This window comes from Triplophysa dalaica, chromosome 7 (genome assembly GCF_015846415.1).
Source record: "Triplophysa dalaica isolate WHDGS20190420 chromosome 7, ASM1584641v1, whole genome shotgun sequence".
NCBI classification, from domain to species: Eukaryota; Metazoa; Chordata; class Actinopteri; order Cypriniformes; family Nemacheilidae; genus Triplophysa; species Triplophysa dalaica.
Genome location: NC_079548.1, coordinates 13,445,103 through 13,463,084, shown reverse-complemented (window position 1 = coordinate 13,463,084; position 17,982 = coordinate 13,445,103). Strand labels below are relative to the sequence as shown.

Below are 17,982 nucleotides of genomic sequence, written 5' to 3'. Positions count from 1 at the left end.
CAGATAGGCGGAAGACATTAAAGTGTACATGCCAGAGCGATCCGATAAACCATTTAAAAGTCGCTTTGGACTCGCTCTCGCGATACTATGATGTCATCCGCCTGTCGGATCTTGTGGCGCCGCAACAAGTCGAACAAGCCTGTACACTCCTTACCAAATGCCGCGTAAAACCGCACGTAACGTTCTGCATTATTTTAGATAAAGTTTTTCTGATGCAAGGTGTATTATAATGAGTTATTTTGCCCTGTCTTTTTTATTATTTTTTACATATTATTTTTGGGTAAAACGCAGAGCTCGGCAATTTCCTTTTTAACACAGCCGTCCAATCACAGTGGAGAAGAAGCGGGCAAACACTACATTGACCAACAGAAAATGTGACACAAGAATCTAATTTGTGAGTATAATCGTATCCAAGTGTGACAAAATATTGATGCAACAAATACTCGTGAATATTCTGGCAAATGATAATAGAGTGTGTCGTCATCAAGGCTTTCGCATCTTGAGATACTTCAAAAGAAAACTCAGATGAGCCAAAATTTCTTGATGGTCACTTTATTTAAGACCCATCTTAGCGTTCAAACATACACAACAGCATGGCAATAGCGCTCTTCACATGCGCTCCTTCACAGCCTTTTAATAGTGCCCCAACCCATACACAATGCGTTACCGCCCCCTGCTGGATAAATCGCATTAAATAAGAGGATATTCCTAATCACAGCAACCCATCTCCGGAATAATGCGCAGAAAGCGTTCCCAAGCGCCACCAGCTTGTCGTTTTCGGAGGAGCACCATGTAATATTATTTTAGCTGGCCAAAAACGATTGGTCGACACAGTTTTATAGGTTAGCATATGCCCTATAAGTCTCATGTGCGTTTATGCAATATAATGTGTCCACACCAGAGAACGATGTCCAGAGGATTCCAGCATTCCTACGTAATTTACGTAGTTGTAATTCATAGACGGGAATAATGCTGTGAATGAGAGTGCGCATGCTCGCACTGTTTACGAATGATTGCAATTCATTAACATGTCAACATTTTACAATGAAGTCTGACGAGAAGGTTTGTTTTGCGCGCAATTTACTCGGAATTTACTAATATATTTATGAATGTTTCATGAATGAGGCCCAATGTGTAGACTGTGTCCGAAACAGCTCCCTATCTTCTATATGCTACACACTAAAAAATGATGGGTTAAAAATAACCCAACTTGGGTTATTTTATAACCAAACCGCTGGGTCACTATTGCACCAGACCAACAGTAGTTAATTTGAACCAGCAAGATGGGTTGGTCATTTTTAACCCAACAGATGAGTTAAATATTCTACCCAAACGCTTGGGCAAATTAAATACAATTCTGGGTTGATACAACTACAGATTTGTTATATAGTGTACCCAAATGCTGGGTTAAATTAACCCATATGCCAGATAATGCTAACACATTACAGTACAATTTAAGAAAATAAATTGCAATAGACTACCCATAGCTATAAAACTGTTAAACTACAAACCTAGAACAGAATACATGCTATATGTATGCATATATTATGCAATAAAAAAATACAGAAGCAAAACAACAATGGAATCTCAGAATTTTTTTATTGTATTACATTCATTAATATCAACAATAGTGTAACTGGTGCAGTTAATATCACTAGATAGGAAAACATTCATAGCAAAACAACAATTATGAATGAACTGGCTGAACATTCAACATGCCAACAGTCAACTGTCTTGAACAAATTCTGAAATGCCCTCTGATCATTTCCCAGCGTCAGGATGTGGGGGTATGGTTTGCATGCCTTGGCCTCATTGAGCTACTCCACCATGTTTATTCCAGGCTAAAAAAGAAAGAATACAAGAGAGCAAGTGAGAGAGTGCGAGTGAGTAAGGACCAAATGTCTACAGACTACTATAGAAGAATTCTAATATAGACATTGTGAGGACCATTTTCCTGGTCCTCACTACAGAAATTATTGTTTTATTATAAAGTCTAGTTAGCTTGACAATTTGGAAAAGATTCAGTGCATCTCTAATTCAAAATGTTGAACTGTATCATATGTTCTCAATTGTCCTAAAAAGCCATAAATCTACTGATGATCTATCATTACAATAAACATGATCAGAAAATCTGACTCTCCTATCTGGCCGATAGGCAGCCGAGTTAGGTGGTCAGATAGGTGGGCCGCAAATGGTTTGTAGATTTAGAAGACTTCTTTAGTCAACCTTACAGAGTCAGGTCCAAATGGGTTAAAATACAAAAGTGTCAACCTTCTGATAAATATGTTGATTTCTGCACTCAATACCTTTGTTGGTGCCTGTTTTAGAACAAATTACTGCATCAGAGGTAATTAGCCTGTGGCACTGCTGAGGTGTTCTAGAAGCACAGGATGCTTGTGTTGTAAGCTTGTAGAATGGCTATTTTCCGAATACTGTCAGGCTTTATTTGATGACTGTCCACAAAAGTATAGTAAAACAAACCTGGATATGCATGTGTGCTTGCACACATTCTTAAGCTCAGATATGTTGATAAAATAAATAAAGTTTCCCATTTAGATGTGCTTGAGGACTTACAGGCTTACGGTCGATGAAGGCCAAGCTGCATTCCTGAATGGTGTGGCGAACCACTTTCACACTGCGGCCACGGCCAACTTTGTAAGTTGTAGGTGGAAGCAAGGTTGGCAGCTGCCTCAGGGCGAGATCCCCAACACCATCTGTAGGAAGACATAGGTGTCAATACGATGTGGCATGGAATACCTCTGATTTTGTCATTCAATATCCAACTAAAATAAAACCCATGATAACTGTTACGTGCGGTTAATTCGCGCCCTGCAGCTGGTTAGTTTGTAGTGTAGTTAATCCTCCCATCAGTGGGCCGGACGGCAGCAGAGATTTAAGTATTTAAAAGAGCACCGGAGTACAGTCATTGCATTTCTTTGGCAGTAAACGTGATCATGGCTTGTTTTGCTTGCATTTTTTCTTACCGTCACCAGTCTTTAGGATAATGGCGATCTTGTAATGCAAGGTCAAATTTGAATATTTTTTCAAATGCGCCGCATTTTCTCCGCATAAATTGTGTGGCTTCATCACATAAAATTGCATAAATATAATGCATATTCCATCGCATTTTTACAGAAAACGTGCCGCAAAATTAAGGATTTTTGCCCGCGACAATCACAAAAAAATTAGTGCTATTAGTTACATCGGTACTGCTGTGTTGACTCTGTTGTAAAAAACTTGGACTTTTTTGTACACAATTAGCATAAAGAGGCTGACAGATTTATTTAACTCTATTCCTATTATGATATCACTCACTATTCTCAGAGCTCATGTTCGAGAAGGCTGTGAATTGTGCAAATACAGGTGTACAAATACATCAAAAGTAAATTTATACTTTTTAGTTAGCTATAGTTCTGATTCTGATAATGATAGTGGCCAAACTGATGTGAAATTGCAGTTTTTGGTCAAGCCCCTAAGAAGCCAGGGAAAACCCTGAATTTACAAGATCTTCATACAAGAATATATTACCTGGTGTTTATCCATCCAGGTGCCAGGCACAGGATCTTCTCAGCATAAATGGGTAGCCAAGTTTCAAACAATTTTGATGCAGCATCCCCTTGCAGGACAAGACTGTCCTGTGCAATCTATAAAATGGAAAACACATTTTTAAAACCAATTCAATGTGGCACAATAATAAAAGGTTATTAATAATGCGTCCCCATATTAATATCCTCAGAATTAATGTCTGAAAAGGACTTGAGTAGCAATGCAGACTTGATATGCTGTTGATGGGAAAACAAATATTTCTTACCTTTAAATTTGTCGACAAGGTCTGTCAGCTGCCACTCTGTCAAAGTGTTAATGACAAAGCTGTCCATTGATCTGAAACAAACACAAAAAGAGCTTAAGCTAAAAAACAATTGCTATTGTATTAACTATTCAGATTTCACTATGCAAAAGCAATGCAGACTAGCAGCAACATGTAATCCAATGTGAAGATAACAGCCATTTTATTTAGCATCACAAAATATAGAGAAAACAATCTCTCCTTATACAATTCATATGACAAATTGCATGCATGTAAATTGTCTATTGTTTTACTTCACAAGAATATTTGTACAGCAGTGGTTCCCGAACTTTTTATTATATATTTCTTAAGTAAAAAAGCGCGCTCATTTATAGCCAGTTAAAATAATATAGCTAGCAAAGCAACTAACTGACAGCATGTTGGCTAGTAAACTAGGTAACTGCCGAATCACCTGGCTAGCTTGAAACTAGCTGGCAAATTAGACTGGTGAACTCAATAAACATGCCCATGGGCATTATGACCTTGTTTCATTAATTCATTAATATAATTCAGAGCAAACGGATAAGCTGTAACGTTAGGCGATCCATGATAACGGCTAAATGGCTAACGTTAGCTACGTTGTTAGCCAAACCAAAGCCTCGACAATATAAATATACTACATTAATAGGTAACGCAACACAGACAATCTGAATCAGACATGTATTATAAGTTACACAAACCTTTTATTATTCATTTGCCTCGCTGGATGATCAGTCAGGCTTTCTGCTGTGACGAGCACTCGGTGTGTGGACTCTTGACTCCCGTGACGATGTGATGACGTTCGAAGCACAAACAACCCACGTGCTGGGTCAACCGATGTATGTTGGGTTGATGGATTTTAACTCAACGCATGAGTTGCACAAAATAACCCAAATAAATAAATATAACCCAAATATTGATATAAATAACCCATAATGGGTAAACCATTTCATAACCCAGCGGTTGGGTAGATTAAATAACCCAGCATTTTTTAGTGTGTATAGTGCACAATATCGTGTTTCCGCCCTTTTGTTGTGGTGTCCGAAACCTGAGTGATCTACTCCGATACCTACAATCGTTCACTCTTTTTTACACACATGTACTGTGATTTTCATTCGGTCACTCACTATTTCCCATGAAACAACACGCGAGAATAAACAGATTCAATGAATTTTATGGTGCTTTATTTGAAATATATTTACAGTATTATCTATTAAATCTATAATCTATATTTTGATGATATAAATAAAATGCACTTATAATAAGTGTATACATAACCTTTGCAGCAGTGAATATAAATATTGTTCTTCTGACGGAGATCACACAATCATTTGCAGAACCCCTGCAGTTCTGCCAATAAACCGCTGGGTGTCACCTAGTCTCCAATTGAAGAAGCCCGGGTTAGCTGTATCACTTCGATTCAAACATCTTTTATACAGTATATTGGTAAAAAAACTGATAACGGAAAATATTTAGACCTTCTTTTGCAACAATAATCCATCCTATCATTTTCCATAGATGCTAATACCCCCCCCCCCCTTAATCTCAGTTTAATATTATCACAGGCACGTCACATATAAAATAATGACATATCTTAATATAGAGGTCATGCCTTTAAAAGCATTTGACAGTAGCTTCAATATATATCTAATTTCCTGTATATATTTATTTCAATATATGAAAATATAAATGGAATTATACAGTATTTTGAACTGTCTACAGTTACAGTTAAGAGTCAGTCAAATGCTTTTAAAGGCACAACCTCTATATTAAGATGTGTCATTAATTTATATGTGACGTGCCTGTGATAATATTAAAGTGAGATTAAGGTGGGAGTAATTTTTTATCGGGTATATTGGTTATCATTATGAAATATATACTCCCCCCAGTAAACCCACCAAATTGAAGATACAGTCAAATGGTTTTAATGGCACAGCCTCTATATCAAGATGTGTCTCTATCATATATATGATGTGCCTGTGATCATATTAATCTGAGATAAAGGGAGAGTACGTTTTTGGCAAGTGTATTTAAAATTGTAGAAATTGTAATCCCGCATTAAACTCATTCTATTAAAACTAAAGCCCATTGCTTATGAGGCCACCGACTAAAGATCTATTGGAAGCATAAGTTCAGTATATCTTTCGTTTAATTGAAGTGCTACTTGTTTCAGTTTTTCAACACTACACAGAGGTTTGAAAAAAACACATTGAATAGAATATTTAGACCTGAATAGATATAGAAAATGCTTCTGGACCAGTATTTTAGATATTCCAGAATGGTCTGTAAATAGCCTTATACAAAAGAACATTGTTATCAAAAAAGGCAGACAATTTTAAATAGTTTGTATAGTAATATTGTAATGTGATTGGTCATAAAAATTCTAAACTAAGGGGAAAATGCATTCACAGACCTTGGCGCAGGAGCGTAGTATGCCCTTCAGAACAGTGGGAGGCGCTAAATGGCATTGTGAATAACAGCACGCAGAGCGCGAAGAAGAGTATAGTTGTGAAAGGTGGGATCTTGGTTCACGCTTTCTTTATTTCGGCGCAAATACAGTAATTTCTTTGAGAATTGAATTACATTTTTTCCTTTATACTCAAATAAAAAAACAGTGACCTGCTGTACGACGTCGTTTAAGGTTTAGGCATTGAAAACGCTCATCAGATGTTCTCCAGTTAATTTAGCCGAGAAGGTAACCCTCATTTCAAACTTTACAACGAACCTCATTTAAACGATTTAAGATGTCAAATAGTAAAATGCTGTTTAAATCCTGTACATTACAATATTTATTTAGTTTATTTAACTAATTTCTGCCTCGGCTTTAAAGTAAAATGGAGTTACGGCAAAAAGAATAGCAGAGACTAAATCTCACATAATAAGGCTTGAGAGAAAATGTCTCGTTACATTCTTGTTTAAATGGTGTCTTTAAGTTTATTTACTGTGTTATGATTGTTTATATTCAGCTTTTGCTTTTCGTGGGTTTTAAGACAGACACTTGAAATTGATTGCGAAGATGTGAAAGCGTGCATGTGTGTTTTCGTATTGCTTAAAACACTATCTTTTCTGGCAGGTTATTAAGCGTGCCGTGATGACGTCGTTGGTAAGTTTTCCAATGCATCTTCATCTTAAATTATGATCTGTGAATATGTTATGAGGTCCAGGTCTAGTTTGGTTAAGGGTGAATAATTAAAAAGGAATATTTGTCATTTTAAAACTGATATAGCACTTATTTTTTATACTGCCACACGATTCAGCATTTCAAAAAGCACATGAAAATAAAGTGTTTATCTTGCTGTTTACAGGGAAGTAGTAGTTCCTCCACAACGGAGTACACTGTACGAGTCCCTAAGTATGAGTTACTTTCATATTTTCTATTGTGTTCTTTACATTTTCAAATAGTCCTTCAAAGTAATTGTTTTCAAGAAGTAGATGAATATCTGATCGGGGCCTTCTTTCCAACAGAAACACCAATAAAAAATACAACTTAATGGCTTTCAATGCAGGTGACAAAGTCAGCTGTTCCGCATGGACTCAGGTAGGCACTCACTGTACAAGTATAATCAGACATGCATGTTTTTCCCATATCTTACCTATCTTTTTCTTAGAATATATTTGCCTATCTGTCTGTATTTTGTATTTAGGCCCGTATGGAGCGGGACATGAGTAATCGACGGATATACGGAGAGGATGAGAGTCAGGACGGTGCAGCAGGCAGTGAGTTTGGAAAGAAACAGAGAGAGGAGTCACGGAGGAAGAAGTACGGCATTGTTACAAAGGAGTTCAAAGTGGAGGACCAGCCCTGGATCCTTAAAGTGAATGGCAAGGCAGGAAAAAGGTACTGTGCAAGGTTATTGCCAATTTTGTTCTCTTGGATAGCAAATGCTTTGTAAAGTCATAAAAACTGTGTGTTCTTCAGAGAAAAATGTCATATATTGTTAAAGCAAAACTTGACCAGCAAACACAGAATTGAGCCTGTTACTTTATTGTGATGATTATTATAAAAAAATAGCTAGTTCAAGGGTTTACAATACACATACAAGATTAAATAAAGTGTTATTATATGTTCATTCTTAAGTTTATTCTAATATACCTTCATTATGTTTTATATTTTGTTGTACATTAAACTTGTTTCCAAATATGGATACTTAACTCTGCCTATATTGCTCCGCTCATTCATTCAGATTCAAGGGTCTGAAAAAAGGCGGAGTAACAGAAAATGCTTCCTACTACATATTTACGCAGTCTGCCGATGGTGCCTTTGAGGCGTTTCCCGTGCATGCCTGGTACAACTTCACACCACAGGCCAAGCACCGTACACTCACAGCCGAGGAGGCAGAGGAAGAGTGGGGCAGGTTAGAGCAGTTTTAGGTGGTCGTGTTGAAATAGAAGTCATAAATCATACTGGAGGGCAAGTAATTGAGATCAAACGTCATTTTTTCATTTCATGTTCCTTTCAGGAGAAACAAAGTGGTAAACCACTTCAGTATCATGCTTCAGCGTCGTTTCCGGGAGCAAGAGCGAGGAGACGAGGATGAGGAAGAGGGAGAGAAAGGGGGAAAGAAAAAGAAAAAGAAGGGAGGAGACCTGCGCATACATGACTTGGAGGATGACTTGGAGATGAGCAGCGATGACAGTGACGGCAGCATGGGAGAGGGTAAGCATAATGAGAAATAACATGTATACAAAACAAGACTTGTGTTTTCTACATTGTGTGCTGCATTTATCGTCCGGTGTGCAACTGCCAGTGTTCAATGTTTGAACGTGTTTGAATGCGTTTCAATGCAGATGATGAGGGCAAAACAAAAGCCAAGAAGGAGAAGGGTCCCAAAGGCAAGGGAAAGAAGAAGAAAAAGGGCGGTGATCTAGAAGGAATTGAGGACAGTGATGATGGGGACTTTGAGGGAGTGGAAGTGGACTACATGTCTGATGAGAGCAGGTGACTTAAAGAACAGTTGCTATTGGTACATACGAACAGCTCGTCGTCAAAAAAAATATCTCATGGTTTCTAAAACTCTTTCTTTGCTTTAGCTCTGAAGACGAGGAGCCAGAGAAGACGAAGCCAAATAAAGGAGAAGATGTACCTAAAGGTTAGTGGCCAGCCAGATTCTAAAAGCATTTTTGAACTTCCTCTAATAGTAATATTTGATGAGCTCTTTTTTTTTTTTCTTCAGGGATTGATGAAGCTTCAGATAGTGAGGAAGAGAGCGAGGAGGAGAACAAGAATGAGGAAGATGCCAAAGAGGAAGAAGAGGAGGAAGATGAGAAGAAGACACCAGTTCAGGTGGAAAAGAAGAAAAAGAAAGGTAACAGCAACCACTTTGCCTTTCATAATGATAATTTTGTGGTTGTGTCCACACGGGTAATGTTAAAAAACATGATCGATGTTGTTTCAGACAGTAGTGGCGAATCGGACAGCTCAGAGGAAAGTGATATTGATGGAGAGGCAGCTTCAGCATTGTTTATGGTAGTGGCCTATATCTTTGTGTGTCTGGGCACGTGCATGTGTGCGAGAGAGAGTGTGAAATTGTTTTGAGATTACATGTAACATGTGAATATGGTACAGTGTTTTTTCTATGTACCCTATCATTCAGAAGAAACGCACACCTCCCAAGCGAGGGGGCGGCCGTGGCTCAGCAGGTAGTTCAAAAACAGGAAGCCGACCTGGGACACCTTCTATTGACAATGCTGCCACTTCCAATACTCTGCGTGCCGCTGCCAACAAACTGGAGCAAGGTACATTAAAACACAGCAGTTCTGCATATTGAATTGTCCACAACTGTACTGCACCACTTCTCTGTGCTTCTTCGCAAGCGATATTGTGTGCCTGCCTTCCACTTCTCTGTATTTTTTTTCGCTGCTCCAGATCTAGTCATTCTAAGTCTAACTGACTTTTCTGTCTCAGGTAAGCGGCAGACTACCATGCCCAGCTCAGAGACTCCAGCTGCTAAGAGATTGAAAATGGAGCCCAGTCCACAGAGCTCTTCAGGAAAGAGTACTCCACAGCCCGCATCAGGGAAATCCACCCCCTGCTCCAGGTACCTTCTCTATTTCTGATCTCCTGTTACCACTTTTGTGTTTTGTAGTTGTTATCTGTCTAAAACCCGTTTCATCTCTCTTTTGCAGTGACGTGCAACTGACAGAGGATGCCGTACGCAGGTATCTCATCAGAAAGCCCATGACCACTAAAGACCTTCTAAAGAAGTTCCAGACTAAGCGTACAGGCCTCAGCAGTGAGCAGACAGTCAATGTGCTCGCTCAGATTTTAAAGAGGTTGAACCCTGAGAGGAAGAACATCAACGACAAGATGCACTTCTACCTCACAGAATGAGCTCAGCAGAGAAGGGAAGAGGAGTGTCACTGACTGCAGCTGCTGCTGAAGCTCATCACCAGCAGCCTCTCCCTTAAGAATAAAGTTAGTTTAAGACCTGCTTGGTCAACAGTCACTTTTCTTAGTGTCATTTTGCTTTTTCCAACAAGCAATTGTAAAAGTAGTGCTTGAATTCTGTAACTCAATAACAGAGAAGTGCACAGAAAAGTAGCAAAAGACAAAGGAAATAATAACAGAGAGTAGAACTCTATATAAAGCTACAAAAAGTTTGGAAAATTAAGACAGATTCATGGCTCTTAGTGTTGAGCATTTGTAATTGAATATCACAGAGTGGTCTCTCAGCAAAACCTGTTGAATTTTGAGAAGGATACAGAGAGGATGCAAGTTCAGGGAGAGGGTGGTATCATAATAAATATCTAAGTAAAATATCGTATCTTTTTTTTTATGAGGTTTAACAGCATTTACCACACTTGTAATGAACTTCATTTCCTACAGTAAATTTAAAACTCTGTATAAAATGTACAATATCATTTGCAGATGTTTCCCTTTAGTATTAAATTCAGTTTGTTGTTAAAACAGTAAAGTGTTGTTGTTCATTTGTATTCGGTACAAACGTTTATTTTCTTGGACAAGGGGCCACAGTAGAAGATTAGAAAAAAATTTTTATTAGATAAAGAAAAACTGTCTTACTGACAAAGTCTTCATTATTTTGCATGTGTAAATAATTTAAATCTCATTTATTATATTCCAGTAGTGTGTTGTGACCACACATTGAAGTGAGCCTGATTTAATCAAGCAAAGATAACAATTGTTATCACTTTTTATGGAAAATTGCTTCCAACAGAAGTCACTAAATCTCCAAAAAAGAAGCAATGAAGTCCCAACACTTTTAAACTGGCAGGTTTCGACAGATCACAGAAATGCGGCGATGACGGGGAACCTTCTGTCCTGAGAAAAAGGATTCCTCATCTTTTAGGATTTCATGTGTGTATTTAAACCTAGCATCATCCCTGTTGACAAGAAAAATAAAATGTGTGAATATTTCATTACACTCCGTGGTTTGTAAAGTACTCAATTTGGGCTGCTGTCTTCCAGTACAGAGTAGCTTCAATTCTATTCACAGTACGGGGAATTATGAGAGAAAATAATATACCTCAAAATATAAAGTGAGCGACGACTTAAAAGCAAGTTCAGCCACTCAGCAGAGTTATTCTCTGGAACGAGACGCATAATACTATCAGACAACAGGCTCAGTCCTGTAATGGTGCTTCCACAAAACTGAAACGAGAGAAAAAAAATTTACCTGAAGAACAGGAATACAGCGTAAACAACACATACAACTGTGGATGAAAGGCAGACCTTCACACTGTCGACATGGGGTTTGATGTAGCCTGCTTTGTCCAGGTCCAGAACGTGAACGGGTCCAAGAAGTGAACTGCCCTTAGGAAATGCCACTTCTCTGACCCTCCTGAAGACACTTTCACAAACATCTCCCCACTGAAGACGCTCTGTTTCTCTGAAGCCATGGATGGCCTGAACGGGAAAGACAATGGTAGATAAAAAGTTAAGGCGAAGCAAAAATGTCAGGACGCTGGATTTTTTATTCCTGCTGTTGTACGCCATTTATGCGCAAGTGGTGGAATCAAATGGAATTGCAAAAATATGGTTTCCTACACACTTTCATTGGTCAGACAATCTTATAGCCAGCCTCAGCATATTGGGAGAAATCTGCCTTTAAGATTTCTGATTGGCCATTATTCGCAAGCCATGGTCAGATTCTTCATTTACTTATTTGTTAGCACCCCTAAAGAGCTAACAGCAGCTTTAAGGGTCTGTGCTTCCTTGAGAATTACAGGTGAGTGTGTAAGATCAGGTTAAGAATGTGGTAAAGAGGATTTATAACAGCTTTAATGCTTTCTATATCATGGGCGCTTTCGAAACAGGCTTCACTGAGCTTCGAAACCGGTATCGGATCAGACCAAGTCATGTAAGCCAACGAGGCTTCATTACGTCATTATTGTTTAGAACCATTTTGAAACGTTTCAAAACTCAACGACATTGCGCCGTTTGTTGTGTTGATCGGAAAGTAACTGATAAACCAGTGTGAATTACTGATTTAACTGTAAATAAAGAAATATAAAAACATGTTTGTAGTGATCTAGTGTCCATAGACAGTGATCATCTCGGGATAAGTATCACTTAATGTGAAATCTTGCCAAATTTTACAAAACAAACAGAGCCATTTGTTGTGTTATTGATATATGTTTAGTGACATTTGACATACATTTTTTGACTCAAAGTTCATCTGTGGCCTCATCTCATGAGGCTACAATCTCATGCCCAGTAATTGAATATCACCATTTTTAAGCTCCCAAATCCTATACAAATAATTTATTAATTTTTATGTAAATTTTAAGCAAGTGCAAAGGACATTGAAGAGGCTTGAGTGGACATAATCAAACATTTACAGCCTTTTCAGTGTTGGGCTTTTCAGTGTTCAAGTCTCCAGGGCATTTGTAAAGATCCAGCATAAAGTAAAGTATTTCCTAAAATGCATGACTGAAATGCACGTTTATGGTATATGTTAATTGATGTAAAAAAAATGTATCCTATATCTTTCTGGTAGGTCAGTGGTTAGAGCATAGAGCTGGCAACGTCAAGGTCATTGGATCGATCCCAGGGTTTATACATATTCCAAAACTTAAATGTAAAGCATAATGCAATGTACGCCGCTTAGGATAAAAACGCCTGGAAAATGCGTAAATGTTACAACAGAGAAATTCACATTTTTCAATAAAAATGTTTAAGTGTAAAAATTTGAAAGATTGTAGTTTGATTTCTTTTATTAGGCCTATCTTCGTTTCCAAAATAGCCCATATCATTTACAATAAAGAACCTACAAATTACAAAACTAGGCTCAAGCAGTTGTCAGACAGACATATAACGTTAGCCTATTAAAATATAATATTAATTTTCAATGAAACGAACTCTTCAACCAAGATTCGAATCTCCGACAGTCAGGCAAGTGACTGACACTAACCACTCGCCCAGAACTCACGAAAATACAAACTGTAATCCGTCACCGATTGTATCAATCGTTATTACATAGGAGTTTAGGGCAACACGCGCAAAAGACCACTGGGTGTAATCGTGGAGACGGGTGTCGGATTGTTTCGAAGCCTCGAAACGATACGGCGCATTTGATACTGTTTCAGTACTTTCACGAAGCCTCGCTCTGGCTCTGCCCGCAACTATATTAAAGTAGAAATAATAGACATGTTACTAAAACACCAATACGTACCTACTTACATTGTCCCAGTGGTCAAACTCGTATCGTTTTTTCCTAAGTCCTGGTTCTAGTTCTTTAAGAAGGGCTTTCTCCTCTTCCTCGCTTATGAAGTTCTGCCGAACTTCAACCAGTCCGCGCACGGCGGACAAAATCTCCCGCGACGAGGCGCACAACCATCCACACTCCTCTGTGGACTGCAGGCCTTTTCTGAGCGGTGAATTGTCTGACGTAAACCGATACAATAAAATTCGCTGAAAATATGTCCTCTGGGCTTGTATGGCTGCTTTGACCAGTAGTTTCATTCTGTCGTGGCGAAAATTATGACACCTTAAAACACTGAGGATCTAATATGCAGTTTATTCCCGGTGACATACTGTCATTGACAAGGCACCATTTTTAAAATCGCTAAGGATTCTGGGACTTGACGTTTTTGAGTCAGTCACTTCCCAGTATTGCAAATTCATAACTGGGCACACGATAGAGGGCTATTTGTTTTTCGGATAATGATAGAAATCCTCTATAACATTTGAAGCGAAAATAAAACGTGTGAATGCCTTTGTCTTTTGTTCTATATTGTTTTTTTGAGTATAGCCAATTTACTGCGATGATATCCTTTCTTTAAAATGCATATTTTTCAACTATTAACTGGAAAATGCATATTTTCACTTGGGTTTTTTGTACTGTACCTATTCAAATACCCGTATAAATAAAATAAAATGACAAACGCTCTGCACCAACAATACCGCTTCTTAACACTAGGGAGCACTGCACGACCATTGCTTTTATATAGGGACTAGTCATTTTACAATATTTCCACAACATTGTTATATTTAATAACAAAATATTTGCAATTTTCTTTACCCATGTGACACCAACTAAAATCATGTTTTTTTTAAAGACCCCAAATTAAAATTCTTTCATCATTTACTCACCTTTGAGTTGTTTTAAATGTGTATACATTTCTTTGTTCTGATGAACACAGAGAAAGATATTGGGAATAATGCTTATAACCAAACAGATCTCAACACCCATTGACTTCCATAAGTAGTAAATAAAAATGGTAGTGAAAAGTGCCCCACAACTTCAAAATGTCTTCTTTTGTGTTAAACACTACAAACAAAATGAAAGAGTATTTTTCCTACTATGGGATTCAACGGGTGTTGAGATCTGTTTGGTTATAAGCATTATTCCAAACATATTTCTCTGTGTTAATCAGATCAAAGAAATGTATACACATTTGAAACAACTCAAAGGTGAGTAATGATGACAGAATTTTCATTTTTGAGTATCACTTGAAGGTGTGTATTGTTTTCTTGAGATGTGATAGTATCGCCTAAATCTATTTCTGATCGCTGTGCTTGCACAGCATTATGGCGCTGTACAGGTATATTTATTTGTACTCTCTCTCTCTCTCTCTCTCTCTTTCTTAACAAACACAGAGGCACCACATTGACTGATTTCCCTCATCAATTAGCCTAAAAGACTGTAATGAAGGTAATTATTTGTAATTGTAATGGTCAGGCAGCACTGTTTGTGGCAGTGAGAGGGCACTAAGCAGTCTGTAAGTCAGTGAGATTTATAGGCAGTAAGACATTGAGTGCTGATACATGGCTCTGGGGAATGTGCCATATGTCCACGCCACTGCAAACATTACAATATTGCAAAGACGGAACCAACTCTGAACTACACTCATGAAACAGCTCATTTTTTTGATTCTCTGTAAACATTTTACAACAGGCAAACCCTACTTTACACATTTGCTCAAATGTCATGTTGTAACATAACATTTAGAATAGTCAGGTACTATTTTCTAAATTAAATCAATAGTGCCCTTTTTCTAAATGACATTTTTATATAGTAACTTTGAAATTATGTCTTTCTCAAAAATCAAGACTTGAGCAGAATTCCTCTCACAGTACCTATACAGATTTGTACATAAGTTGTTGTGTCTGAAAGCCTTTGGAGCATGAGGGGAATTCGAATGCACGTATCGAGGACATGAAAAGGTGATTGAGGTTTGTTCATCTCACACAACAAGAACATTTACACACATACACTCACAAACAACAACGTAGATTTCTAACTCCCCGAAAGGCTAGTCTGGGTTCTCTCCAAGCATGTCTTACTTCAAGTGTCTTTTCTCAATGGGCTTCATGATTGACAGCAACTGATCTACGAAACACAGGAAATCGTTGAAGTCTCCAAGGTTCACAGCATTTGTCAAGTGACTATATATTGCCAAATTGATTGTAATGTAAATATAGACTTAGAAATGAGTTTGGATCTGCTCGTCCACAGTAGAAAAAGAGAGGTAAACAAAGAGGTTGCTATTGTTTGTACCCAAGATGTAATTTACATAGAAACTGTGTTAAAAGGGGGAGTAAATGAAATTGTCCTTTGGATGTTTGTTTGCAGGAGGGTATATCTGATATACGGAAGTTTTTCCATGCATTTCTACTCTGCATTTGAAGCCTTTAATAATTTTACACATGCGATTCCCTGCATGGCTGTTTGCAAATGACCAGTGTGCCATGAGGCTCCTCCCCAAATAAAACGCTCCATTCAAGGGAAGATGTCCCACTTTATGCTTCAGTAGACTCTCTATAGCAGCATTATATGTGCCAATATGATCATCTTTGATTCCTGTTGGTTTTCATATAGTTTACAATATAAGAGAGTTTATAACTGATCATTTCTCTGTATTTTTTTACCTGTTCCACTTTTATTATTTATTGTATTTAACATGTAACATACAATGTGGACATACGATGGTGGCTGCCTGTTCTTGTCACCAGCAGTATTCATATCTAGAAAATAAAGGTTAAATCAGGAACAAAGAACCCGTTATACATGATGTTTATGAATTATTCAGCTTTATGAGTCACTGGGTTCAGCTTCTGCTGAAAATGCACAGTAACATAACCTCTAAATTCTTCATCTACCCGGTTCGCATGTGACATGTGACACAAAATTTGTTAAGAGACTCGCATGAAACACTTTCATATACACAGCTGTGAGATGTCTATTCAATTTCGTTTAGTGACTGTGTGCTTTCTGTGTACTGCTGTGTTAGATTAGTGTGCTATGCTTTAATAATGCACTGAGGGAGGGGCTGTGTGTAAGAGCCTCTGAGATTCAAAAGCAATCGCCCTGTGAACTCCAGCTGTGTAACAAGGCTGACACACTAGGACTACAGCACACATCGATGCCATGTTCATAATCAATACCTGCACATATACAATATACAAAAACAATTAATTTAATTTAGTGCTTAAAAAATAATGTTTATAGGCGTACTTTGAGTATCGGTCGTAATCTCTATTTTTATCTCCACTTGGTTTTATATCTTCCTTGCAATTAGGATTGTACTTTTAGACTTTGTAATTTGTAATTGTGTGTCTTTAAATCTACAGTGCTTTTCACACGGGGTGAAAGGAAAAGCAGAACATAGCTCTTTATGTGACCTACAAAGTGCACTTTTCTTTAAAAAGGCCAAAATAACAGCTGTAGCAGATTCCTGTAGAGGCAGCTGACAGATCCAAGAGGTAATGATGAATATGTCTTGATGAGACTTTTATGGGGTATGAGCTACTAAAATACATTGAGTAAGAGAGTCACTGAAGTAACAAGAAAAAAATTATTTGCAAGGATGTTGAGACGGATGAATTTAGAAGTCCTGTCTTGCTATTTTAAATGAAATACACACAAAACAACACACGAAAATAATGATACAAAAAATATACAAACAAACAAATAAAAAAAGTAAATGTCCACACACCCAACTTTGCTGTATTGGGGTTTGAAAATTAGTAAGGTCTGGGATGTCAATAATTATACCTTATATTACCAATAAATGTTATAAATGATTCAACTTTGAGAAACATAAATATTAATAACGTTAAAAAAAATCAAAATACGGCGGATAGTGGTTTTCCAGAACAACTAATGTGACTTGTTCTACTCGCTCCGCGCAGGGCGGGCCTAGAACCATCGTCGATCCAGACTCCCGAATGAGAAACCGGCGCGCTTACGAATGGCTACAGACCTGTTTACTCCGTTATGTTAGTCACTCAGCATTTTTACTAATGTTGCCCTAAAATGTTTCCATATAACTCCTAAATAAAAATGTGTCATTACGTGAAAAAAACGCTGTCTGCGGAGATTGCCACGCATGCACTCACAACTCTTTCAATCGGATGACACCACCAGCCTCCCGCGTCAAGTGAAATTAAGCCATCTTTTACACCACGGACAATACACAACTTTATTAACTGAATACACTGAATTACTTAACGCAGACAGAAGAGTTTTAAACTACTGATTATTCATTCAGAGCTTCACATTTTATTTTTGAATATAAAACATTACCGAGGTCCTGACCTCATACGGCCGTGGTTGCCAACATGTATAATGTAAAAATGTTACTTTAATGCTTTATTTTAAAACAATTTACTCATTTTTAAAATTCTGTAAAAACACAGTACTAGACTGCAAATTTACAGGTTGGGTATAAATTACATGCAAAACTTTTTCTTT

General features: G+C 37.7%; 2 protein-coding genes and 1 long non-coding RNA gene across 5 annotated transcripts; 1 reads left to right on the top strand and 2 right to left on the bottom strand.

Moving 5' to 3' along the window:
* The first annotated feature begins 131 nt into the window (after positions 1-131).
* Positions 132-10,585, top strand: gtf2f1 (general transcription factor IIF, polypeptide 1). 2 transcript variants are annotated; one of them, XM_056753317.1, is made up of 14 exons: positions 132-394; positions 6,900-6,929; positions 7,132-7,178; positions 7,292-7,364; positions 7,471-7,664; positions 8,011-8,181; positions 8,287-8,483; positions 8,615-8,765; positions 8,858-8,916; positions 9,001-9,132; positions 9,223-9,293; positions 9,421-9,562; positions 9,732-9,864; positions 9,953-10,585. In XM_056753317.1, the coding sequence occupies exons 2-14, from the start codon at positions 6,918-6,920 to the stop codon at positions 10,155-10,157; spliced, it is 1,587 nt and encodes a 528-aa protein (XP_056609295.1). In that variant the 5' UTR covers positions 132-394; positions 6,900-6,917; the 3' UTR covers positions 10,158-10,585. The 2 variants fall into 2 exon arrangements, with proteins under 2 accessions (XP_056609295.1, XP_056609294.1); XM_056753316.1 differs by lacking the exon at positions 132-394 and adding an exon at positions 6,323-6,521.
* Positions 1,583-4,644, bottom strand: LOC130426506 (uncharacterized). 2 transcript variants are annotated; one of them, XR_008907188.1, is made up of 5 exons: positions 4,528-4,644; positions 3,812-3,882; positions 3,529-3,644; positions 2,575-2,714; positions 1,583-1,841 (listed from the first exon to the last, which is right to left on the bottom strand). It is a non-coding gene; the product is annotated as an uncharacterized LOC130426506 (long non-coding RNA). The 2 variants fall into 2 exon arrangements; XR_008907187.1 differs by having other exon boundaries at positions 1,583-2,714.
* A 124-nt stretch (positions 10,586-10,709) lies between the features above and the next one.
* Positions 10,710-13,845, bottom strand: alkbh7 (alkB homolog 7). Its single transcript, XM_056753318.1, has 4 exons — positions 13,467-13,845; positions 11,517-11,690; positions 11,311-11,435; positions 10,710-11,167 (listed from the first exon to the last, which is right to left on the bottom strand). Exons 1-4 carry the CDS (start codon positions 13,746-13,748, stop codon positions 11,047-11,049), a joined length of 702 nt encoding a protein of 233 aa, XP_056609296.1. The 5' UTR covers positions 13,749-13,845; the 3' UTR covers positions 10,710-11,046.
* Between the last annotated feature and the right edge of the window lie 4,137 nt (positions 13,846-17,982).

Coding starts and splice junctions, on each gene's coding strand:
- alkbh7 (XM_056753318.1), bottom strand. CDS start 13,748: ATGAAACTACTGGTCAAAGCAGCCATACAAGCCCAGAGGACATATTTT. Junction 11,436..11,516: donor CCCATGTCGACAGTGTGAAG/GTCTGCCTTTCA, acceptor CTCTCGTTTCAG/TTTTGTGGAAGCACCATTAC. Junction 11,168..11,310: donor CGCTCACTTTATATTTTGAG/GTATATTATTTT, acceptor TCTTGTCAACAG/GGATGATGCTAGGTTTAAAT.
- gtf2f1 (XM_056753317.1), top strand. Junction 7,179..7,291: donor TACACTGTACGAGTCCCTAA/GTATGAGTTACT, acceptor TCTTTCCAACAG/AAACACCAATAAAAAATACA. Junction 8,182..8,286: donor GCAGAGGAAGAGTGGGGCAG/GTTAGAGCAGTT, acceptor TGTTCCTTTCAG/GAGAAACAAAGTGGTAAACC.